Source organism: Patella vulgata, chromosome 2 (genome assembly GCF_932274485.2).
Source record: "Patella vulgata chromosome 2, xgPatVulg1.2, whole genome shotgun sequence".
Taxonomy (NCBI): domain Eukaryota; kingdom Metazoa; phylum Mollusca; class Gastropoda; family Patellidae; genus Patella; species Patella vulgata.
Genome location: NC_065880.2, coordinates 44,283,585 through 44,294,216, shown reverse-complemented (window position 1 = coordinate 44,294,216; position 10,632 = coordinate 44,283,585). Strand labels below are relative to the sequence as shown.

Sequence of the window (10,632 nt, the reverse complement as noted above, 5' to 3'; positions counted from 1 at the left end):
AATATTTGATGGACGCAAACACGTTTTCCTGCTTTTCCAGCCCGGTAACACAGCAACTTCAAAGTGGTCTAATATAGCCTAATTAAGGTGACTGACCCGAATTCCAATCAACCAGTCAATCGTATACAGTTCATGGAGAGGGGACAGTTGGGAGAAAATTTTGACAATTTAACTGCCGCAAACACGTTTTCCTGCTATTCCAGTCCGTGATTACAGCAACTTCAATGTGGTCCAATATAGCTTACCTTAGGTGGCTGACCTAGTGTATTATTATATTTTGGGCACTTTAATTTCCTAACTAAGTACATGTAGTAGAAATAATAAAAAAAAAAATTAACTTCAACCGTCTACCGGAAAAGTCAGATTGCCTGAAAGTTAGGGAGGCAGATGACATCTCCCCCCCCCCCCCCCCATCTGGCAGAAACAGATGTGGAGGATACCAAATCTTATTTTCTGATTTGTGAGATCCAGCGTGATGAATTCCATCTTGAATATCCACCATCTTGGATTATAAAAATTCAGTAATACACGAAGCCCCATGAATAACACCTTACAAGCTATTACTGGTAAATGGTAATTATATGAAAAATCAATCATTTTGGTGAATTTTGCCGCCGTTTTGAATGTCCGCCATCTTAGATTTTCAAAATTATTTTTTTAAGCCATAATTGAACTCATTGATAATAAAAACTATTTAATTGACATAATGAAATCCATATCTTCAACTATATTCAGTGGCTATCGATAGCTTTGGTATTGACCACTATTTTGAAACTATGTGAAAGATTAGCCATTTTGGGAGAAGTTTGAGCCGCCATTTTTAATTTCCACCATCTTGGATTACGAAAATTCATTTTGAAGTTTAGTGACACAAGAAACCCTATAAATGACATCTTACAACTTATATCACACAGATTGTACGAAAATCACGTTTTTAGCTTGAAGTCACAATTTACATCCGATTTTGAGGAAACTTAAAACGTTTGTTCATAAAGATGTCGGTCCCCCTAGAGATCACATCTTTTATCCGATTTTAAAAACCGTTTAAAATATATCATCGTTACACCATAGTGTCACTCCTCGTACGCAAATAGCGTAAAGGTATTTAATAACGAGGTTGTGGACCCTCAGAGGTCGTAATTTTTATCCGATGCAGATGAAACTTAAAATAATTATGTTTATAGCCCAAAGCCCTCGATTCCTTTCGATATTCGATTTTGATGAAACTTAAAACGTATGTTCATAACCCAAAGATGTCCGTTTCTTTCGATATTGTCGCATGTCGGACCATAACTTCCTGGATTTTGGCCCTGATTGTACGAAAAATCGCGTTTTTAAATTGTGGACACTGTAAAGGTCATAATTTTTTATCTGATTTTAAAAACTGTTTAAATATACCCGTCACCGTTACACCATAATGAATGTTGGATTCGAATTTCGTAAAAAATCTGCTCGAAACTTCCCGTCAAAATGGTGGCTCCCCGTACGCAAATAATGTAAAGCATCAGGCCCGGCGGAAAAGTGTAACGTTAGTTCGTGTGCTTTATCCTTTATCATCAGATGGTGGGATGGTATTGGCATTCAAAGCGCGAAATAATGGTATAGACATGTGTGATATCACAATTAATGCTTTGCATCAATGAAATTGAATCACAATTTGATCCTATTAATTCATTATAAAGATTAACGTCAAACGGGGAGTTGGATTTCTCTCTTTAAAAAGCTCAATGTGTATGTATACCTAGGTAATTTAGCGACGATGATGGCATCGTGCATTGTCTAACAGTACTGTCAAATTTCCTTAACAGGAGCCTTGCAAACCCCCTCCTGCAAAAATTTATGGATTCGCCCCTGGTAACGGTGATATTTTTTAACAGTTTTAAACAAAATGTGACATCTAGAGGGTACAATCAGGGGCCATACACCAGAAAGTTGCGGTCCAATACGCGCCAATATCGAAAGGAATCCGGGTCTTTGGGATATAGACATATTTTTTAAGTTTCATCAAAATCGGATGAAAATTCTGACCTCTACAGATGGTCCACAACCTTGGTATTACATGCTTTTACACTATTTGCGTAAAAGGAAGCGGCCATTAATTTGTCGTGATGAGTTCAGAGCTCAAAATGTGAATTTTCGTACAAACAGGGGCCATGATCCAGGAATATGGACAGGAACCAATATCTTTGGGTTATAAACATACATGGTAAGTTACATCAAAATCGGATGAAAATTGTGAAGTCTAGTGGTCCACAACTTTGGTATTATTATGCATATATCTGTTCAGTGGGATTTAGAAAAGAATTAAAATTGCTAGCTAGAACCCCGGGAGCGCTCAGAAAGCACCTCCGACCCTCGCCTAAAGTCCTTGGATGGCAGCCCCCTCCACCCCTCCCCAATCATGAATTGCTTCCGTCGGCCCTGTAATACCAAGTTTTTGGAACCTCTAGAGTTCACAATTTTTATCCGATTTCGAAGAAACTTGAAATAAAGTTATAGCTTTATATCCTAAAGATCTTGGTTCCTTTCGATATTGTATCGGACCATACTGCAAATCATGGCCCCTGATGGTACTAAATATCGTGTCTTTAGATTGTGAACACTCTAAAGAGTAAAGTTTACATTTTTTATCCGATTTGGATGAAACTTTAAATGTATGTTTATATCCCAATCCCATCTTGAAAATATATTTTGATATAACAGTTCAAGGGACTAACTCAAAAAGGGCATATTTCAAAATGAAATGAAATGAAATGAAATGGGGTTTGACGTCCTACTGTTCTGCTCCTAGCCTCCTATACTGGGCTAATGAAGACGGGCATACGCCATACAGTGTGCTATGAGGGAAATTTTGCCCGGGCAGCGGCACTATGGCCCACCCTTATATCGAATTCCAACTGCCAAGGGATCTTTTACGTGCACGCCAATGTATACACGGGGCCTCGGATTTTCGTCCCATCCGAACGACCAGACAGCTGCCCTTGTCAGGCCCTCCGTCCTGCACCACTGACGTGGGGAAACCACGTCGGAGGGCATAATATTTTAATGTTGATTTTGACTCCTAGTCCATCAAGACCACCCCGAACTAGGGTATTGTGCCCTTCTTATTGACAGATCTATAGAGAATATTTCAGGTTCGTAATAGTTAAAATTGGGCACTTATTTTCAAGACACCCACCTCCACTCTGGACCCATCTTCTCTACATTATTTCATTGAGAATAACAATTGATTAGATTTGAATACGTTTCTCTGTGGCAATGGATCAAACATCATTGATGGGGTAATTTGAAATTGGAGACTACCGAGGCAGGTCATAATGATAAGGTCCTACTTTTCTGCACCGACTGGGGTAATGTCAAGAAAATCATTGAAATTGATGAGATAGGGGTGAGTTAATTTACTCTCAGTATTTACTTTTTATTCCTATCCAAATTAAATTCTAAAACAATTGTTTAAATTATTAAGGAAACAAATGTATATCTGGATAAAAATGTATATCTGGATTAAAATGTATATCTGGATATTTGTGTAAATAGGTGCGCAAAATAGTATACTTTTTGCGTAAAATGATAATAAGCCAAGCCACCAGTTCTGCTCAGATCAGTTTGTATTACTACGCCCCATGTAAAGAACGCACGTGCTATCAAGGCCGTGTGTTGTGACGTCATGTGTGGACCTATTATAATGCACGTGAACTTAAAAAGTCAGACATCTTTTACGGAGTAAACAGATTAGGACAGTGTAGATACCATTCGACATCTGATTGACAGCCTATCAACATGAAAACACTACTTGTTCTGACCATCTGTTTTTCAGCAGTGTTTGGTCAATCTTTGAATCAACAGTTATTACGAGTTTTAGCTAAGTTAAGAGAACGAAGTATAAGTGATGCTAATCCATCTTCAACACCGCCATCACCATCACCATTACCATCACCACCATCATCAACATTACCATCACCCGGTTCAGGTTTTCGTGGAGAACACCCTGTAAGTTTATCTTTAAGTGTCGTTTATGTATTTTTTATACGCCCACATTTTCATGTTGACGTATTATACCGTCGCCCCTGTCCGTCCAGACGTTTAATTTGTTTGTGAACACTCTATAGGTCACAATTTTTATCCGATTTTGACGAAACTTGAAATATAGGTCTATCTCCGTAAGATCTCGGTTCCTTTCGACGTTGGCATGTATCGGACAATAACTTCATGGATTATGGTCCCTGATTGTACGAAAAATCACGTTTTTAGCTTGTGGACACTCGAGAAGGTCACCCCTCGTACGCAAATAGTGTAAACACCTGGTATATCAAGGTTGTGTGTCCTCTAGAGGTCACAATTTTGATCTAATTTTGATGAAACTTGAAATACATGTTTACAACCCAAAGATCTTGGTTCCTTTCGATAACTCAAAGATCTTTGTTCCCTTCGATATTCTAGCATATCGGACCGTAACTTCTTGAATTATGGCCCTTGATAAGTCGCGTTTTTAGCTTGTGGTCTCTTTTTTTTTAGAGGTCACAATTTTTATCCGATTTCAGAAAATATATCACCGTTAGACACTAATGATGGTTGAGTTCGAATTTTGTGAAAATCGGACCAAAACTGGCGACAAAATGGCCACCCCTCGTACGCAAATAGTGTAAAAAATATGGTATATCAAGGTTGTGGACTCTCTAGAGGTCACACTTTTTATCCGATTTTGATTTAACTTTAAGATCTTGATTCCGTTTGATAATCGCGCATAATATACTGCTCCACGATTTTGCCAAATTCGTCGACCGAGCTGTGAATATGTGTCTCATGATTAGTCTGTGTTTGACTTGATCTAGAGCTCTATGTATCTAATTTACTAGTGTTTATTTCATTGCAGGAACCGGCATCTATAACAGTTGAAGAATTCAAAGATACGCTTAAAGGATGGGGAAATGTTTCTAATAGATTTATTAATCATGTTAAAGAATTGAAACCTATGGCTCTGCAGACTTTAACTAGAACCCTGTGTAAGTTTTGAACCTTCTGATATATTTTTATGCCAGAATAAAAAAACAAAAACATTGTCTTGATTGAATTGTGCACTTTTTGTATCAAATGATAATTATTCTGACATCTTTTTTAATATGTAATCTTTACCTTACAGTCTTATACATATTTGATTAATATATATATTTTACATTATATATTTTGAAACCAATCCGTAATTTCACCATTTAATAATCTGGTCTTTTCTTGTAGCATGGGAAAGTGTTGTACAGAAATTTGACGAAACATTCAGACATGGAGGAAAACTTTACGAAAAGGTGTTAACTGAAGCTTTGGATGTTGGACACAGACTTTTTGAAAGTGCGTTAACTTTGAAACTTTAGGTGATATTCGCATTATATTAAGAGTTCCTTTCATAAGACAGAAGGTGCAACTTGTAATTTCAACTAAAGATACATTATGTAAGATTTAAATAAAGCACTGGCCGTACTTTTTATAATAATGCAAAAGGAATATATTGAAAATTCCATTCGGATTACTTTATTCTGAGCGAAGTTATCAATGTTGTAGTTTTGACAAGATGACTTGGCCCTATTTCACTTTTCTTTAATTCATTAAATGGCCGAACCGTTCTAATCTACTTAAAATCGAAGACACCGAGAGTTGATTATGGTCTTGTCAAGATATTAAATGTCTAATGATTTATTTAACATATAAGGCCTAAAGAAAGATCGGCCATAGGCAGATTTAGCTCTTGAATAATACCTATTAAAACAAAAGGGTCGAAAATTAAGTTGGGTCGAAAATTAAGTTATTGTTACTATTTTAATAGATACAACTCGATCATATCTGCAACCTTACAGCAACATAAAGATGGCGGCATTAAATCCGTAGACACTAATGTAAACTTTAAACGGCTACAAACACAGTACTTGACTATTATTTTGGCTTAATCTCGGGGTGTCTTTTTTTTTTAAATGATATCATTAAATTGCTGAATGAAACTATTATGTATGTTTATTTTACTAGATGCTGAAGGTTTTGGAGAATCCGGACGTTGTAAAAGAATGATTACCCTGGCACAAACTTATGGTAAGATATCTGAACTATTATTAAAAACGTAAGAGCCATAAGAAACACTTGGTTTACATGACTAATTATGGCGGAACCATTCTCGTTCATTATAGATCCTTCAAGAATCCACGACACAACGTTCAACACTTTACCGTTTATCGCCCCTTATACGGAAAACGCACTTTTAAAAAAAAATAAAGGGTTTCGATTTTGTGCTTTTTTGTTTTTTTGCTTTTTTTTTTAATATATGCTCGTGTTTATACGCGTTTTTTCATATACAATACAAGCGATAGAAAATGTAATATCTGTAGATTTTATTAATTTATTTTTATATTAATCTCCAGATCCCGTAAATGATCCATTAGCAGAAGTAAAAAGTACGGAAGCTCTTGTTTCCGACTTGGATTGTTTTGCTGGAGAATTACAAGAAACCATCAGTACATTAAGTTCCATGTGTGTAGAAGGTATGGAAAGGCAGAACACAGCAATAACACTTTTGTTAAACATACATTATACAAGAACTAAATCTGCCTATTGCAGGTCTTTCTCTAGGTCTGAAATGTTATATACTATTCAAAAAAAGTAGGGGATATTTGATTTTGGGGGCATAATACTAAAATATGCAAATGACTACGAAAAAAGTCACTATAGAACCTAACAGAAGAAACATTTCCAGTTACATGTGACGCCCAAACGCACCAATAGCTACCGCATGGAATGCAGGTGATACTTGGGATCATCATGGGGGTCCAACCCAAGATTTGCACGACTCTGACTTTGAATGTTACAGTCATTGTGGCATTGAATTCCAGGGTGGAAACATCAGTTTAATTGTTTTAGTGACCAGAAAACAAATTTTGATATGCGTCGGCTTACCCAAAATGAAAGGTTACGTGCCCTTGGCATGCTACAGATCGGCACAACACAGGCGGTTGTGGCGCGGACGATGAATGTTTCTCAGTCTGTCATAAGCAGGCTATGGTCCAGATACCGTGATACACAATCTGTACAGGACAGACCACGCTCAGGTCGACCAAGGGCGACATCTCAAGCCCAGGATCGATTTATCCGTACCTTGGCCTTGAGAAATCGTGTCATCACAGCAAATCAGATCAGCGCTCGTCTTCAAACAGACACTGGTGTGAGAGTGAGTGTCCAGACGATTCGGAATCGACTGCATAGGGGTCACCTTCGCGCCCGACGTCCTCGCGTGATCCCTTGTTTGAGAGATCATCACATTCAGGCAAGACGTCGTTGGTGTAGGGATCGTCAACACTGAGATAATCGACGCTGGAGCAATGTGATGTTTTCAGATAAGTCAAGGTTCACTCTTGATTTTTTGGACAGACGTAGGTGGGTGTGGCGTCGTCGAAACGAGCGCTTCCAAGACGTTAACGTCATCAGACATTATCGATTTGGGGGTGGTTCTGTTATGGTGTGGGGAGGCATCACTGTTGCTGGAAGAACGGCTTTACATGTTGTTGCAGGGCGTGTTACAGGCCAGTACTACCGGGACAACATCTTGGCAGTCCATGTTGTGCCGTTCGCACGACGTCATGGCCGCCGTTTCATCTTCCAGGATGACAACGAAAGATGTCACAGGGCCAGGATCGTTACAGGTTACCTCCAACAACAGAACATCACCACACTACCATGGCCAGCACTGAGTCCCGACCTCTCCCCCATCGAGCATGTCTGGGACATGCTTGGACAGAGGTTACGTCAACGTCAACAACGTCCTGCCAATGTCCAAGAACTTGCTGCTGCGTTGCAACAGGAATGGGACAATCTGGACCAAAATGACCTTAGACGTCTCATTAGGAGTATGCCACGTCGGATCAATGCTTGTTTGGCAAACAGAGGAGGATTTACCCGTTACTGACTTGGTTGTGATGATGTGGTAACTTTGCTGTTTGACCCCGGGTATCATTTTACCCTTATAATGGTCAGTCTGTGCCTTACTTAGTCTAACGATCATTTGGAATAAATCGATGAATGTGAACTTCATTTCATTTTGTCATTTGTTTCTTCGTCAGTTTCATTAGGTGACTTTAATAACACTTAAAAATCAAATATCCCCTACTTTTTTTGAATAGTATATAAACTATTAATTAGACATGTATTAACAAAATACCAAAATCACCCGTTGATGGCATTGGATACTCGAGATTTTAACTAGATTAGAACGATTCGCCATTTAAAAATTTAATTTAAAAATGGGAAAGCGAGGCTAAGTCTCGAATATACCAGTGCCCTGGTTACCACAATGCACTCATCTTGTCCAAACTACAGTGATAACCTGCCTCAGAATGAAGTAATTTGAATGAAATTTTCATTTTACATTATCTATTTTTGAGCTATTATAGCGAGAAGACTCAGCTCTTTATCTAATTCTTAGATTTTGCACGTCATCGAAACAACGTTTTCCAGCATGACAACGCCCTTGCCCACACCGCCAGAGTTACTCGGGACTTTCTACAGCAGAACGATGTCAACATTATGCACTGGTCAGCCCTTAGTCCGGACTTAAACCCGATTGAACATCTTTTCAGAGACTTACTAACATCGTATAGAGACCAAACACAGCCGATGAATTGCGCCAGGCTTTTCTGAGTGGGATTCCAGGAGTCAATGGCGTTCATCAATCGTCTGGTCCACTCCATGTACAGACTCTGCGCTGGTGTTATTGACACTCGCGGTAGACACACCAGATACCGATGTATAGAGTGTGTACAGACTCTAAACCTTCTCGTAATGTCTTGGAATTGTGATGAATTTATCACGAATGTGTCAACACACTGTTCACAAAAAATTGCTTTGATCCTTTTAGTGAGTCGTTTTCTAGAATGATTTGATTAAAGTGCCTCTCTAAGTTTTTTTGCTGTTTAATTATAATGACAGTAATAACCATATACATGTACTTTCGGTATTTTGACCCAGGGTAACAAAGTTATAATTTTATTTTATAGGACAACATTTTGGTGCTGATAAAGCTATAGGTATGATAGGAAAAGTTATTAAAGTTCTGTACAGATTCAAACATGATGGTGAACGGTTTGGAGAAGGAGGGCAGATTATTGCGGATAAAGCTCATGAAGGTTAGTTTGATAAAATTAACATTTGTAATAAAAAAAATATTTTGAAATAATGTTTATATCATACTTTGAATAGTATTTCTAGTTACAATGAAGTATTTGATTTTCATTTGGAATTGACTTATGTTCCCTTTGCTCTGGAACTTTAAATATGTTAAATGTAAGCTATTGTATATAATAAAGGATAATAAATATAGGTGGGCCTATACTCGATCCCCCTTTATACGTATAATTTAGGTTCCTGCAAATATTATCCAAACTAATGAAAATATGAACTGCTGACAAGGGTAATGTCCAATTTTTGAAAAGTTTTCTTAAGTTTCATGTGAATAATACAACATAAAACATGTTAACTCTTTATTTCAGCTTTCAAAAACAAGATGTCCGAAGATCTCGGGAAAAGACTACTAGAAAAATATATCTCAAAACTATAAAACAGTGACATGATTCTGGTGATGGATAACTTAATGTTCATACAATATGTATTGCAATTTATTTTCTCAAATACTGTTTGAAATAAACCACTTTTCATAATTTTAAGAGTTTTAATTCCTAACTTATTCTCGCATTAGAGGGTAAAATATTACGAGTTTATATGATTACGAGCAAAGAAAGTAACTCAGTTTGCAATGACAGCACAAAATTGGCGCTATTCTGTAGTCATCGAAAACATATGTTCAGTTAGGTCCGTCGTGGTTAAAATGAGGAATTGTATAAATGCTTATAACAGGCGCCGCTGGTCCGAAATATGACTCTTTCCTGGTCTTTTCTGTGCATGTCTATTTGTAGGACTGGCGACCAGGGGAAGTCCAAAAGATAAAATTCTGTCTGGTCAGTTTCCCAATCCTTCGAACGTTTTTGAGACTTTCAACTGATTTCCTTCTTGAAACGCCGTACAAGGAGGAAATACGTAGGTCCGGATTAAGCTTGCGGGGGACTCCTGTTGGTTTTTATAAAGAAACGCGTAGTTGATCACACATACTTCCAACAGGTATACTTTATAATCATACCCCTCAAGGTGCTATCGTCCAGAATATTGAACAAAATAAAAGCGTTTTATTTTTTATAGATATACATGTAGATAGATATTGGGAAAAGCATATAATACCTACTTATCCATATACAATATAGGATTATCTACATATAGCTAATGAACCTTAGTTAGACCTTGAACAGAATAGCTCAAACTTGGCAACTACTGTGCCCCTTCCCACATTGTAAATCCATTAGAACATACCGTTACATAAAAAGTATTTATGTAATATTTAATCGCTCATTCAAAATGGGCAAGTGTTTTCGGCTTGAAGTTAACTGACAAGGTCAAACTACAATTACCTGAACCATACGAGGAGCCTTGTGTGGTATGCCGACGCTGCCAAATAAAGATAGTTATACACAAATGGCACGTAGGTAATTAAAGGGGAATATACAGTATTCACATCAATTGAATTGTGAAATATGAAGTGCAGTTAGGTGCACT

At 37.6% G+C, this 10,632-nt stretch overlaps 1 protein-coding gene across 1 annotated transcript; it reads left to right on the top strand.

Annotated features, from left to right (window-relative positions):
• The first annotated feature begins 3,691 nt into the window (after nt 1-3,691).
• Nucleotides 3,692-9,686, top strand: LOC126810503 (uncharacterized). The gene is made up of 7 exons (XM_050535610.2): nt 3,692-3,990; nt 4,874-5,003; nt 5,236-5,343; nt 6,013-6,075; nt 6,402-6,521; nt 9,027-9,155; nt 9,519-9,686. The coding sequence occupies exons 1-7, from the start codon at nt 3,781-3,783 to the stop codon at nt 9,584-9,586; spliced, it is 828 nt and encodes a 275-aa protein (XP_050391567.1). The 5' UTR covers nt 3,692-3,780; the 3' UTR covers nt 9,587-9,686.
• The last annotated feature ends 946 nt before the right edge of the window (nt 9,687-10,632 follow it).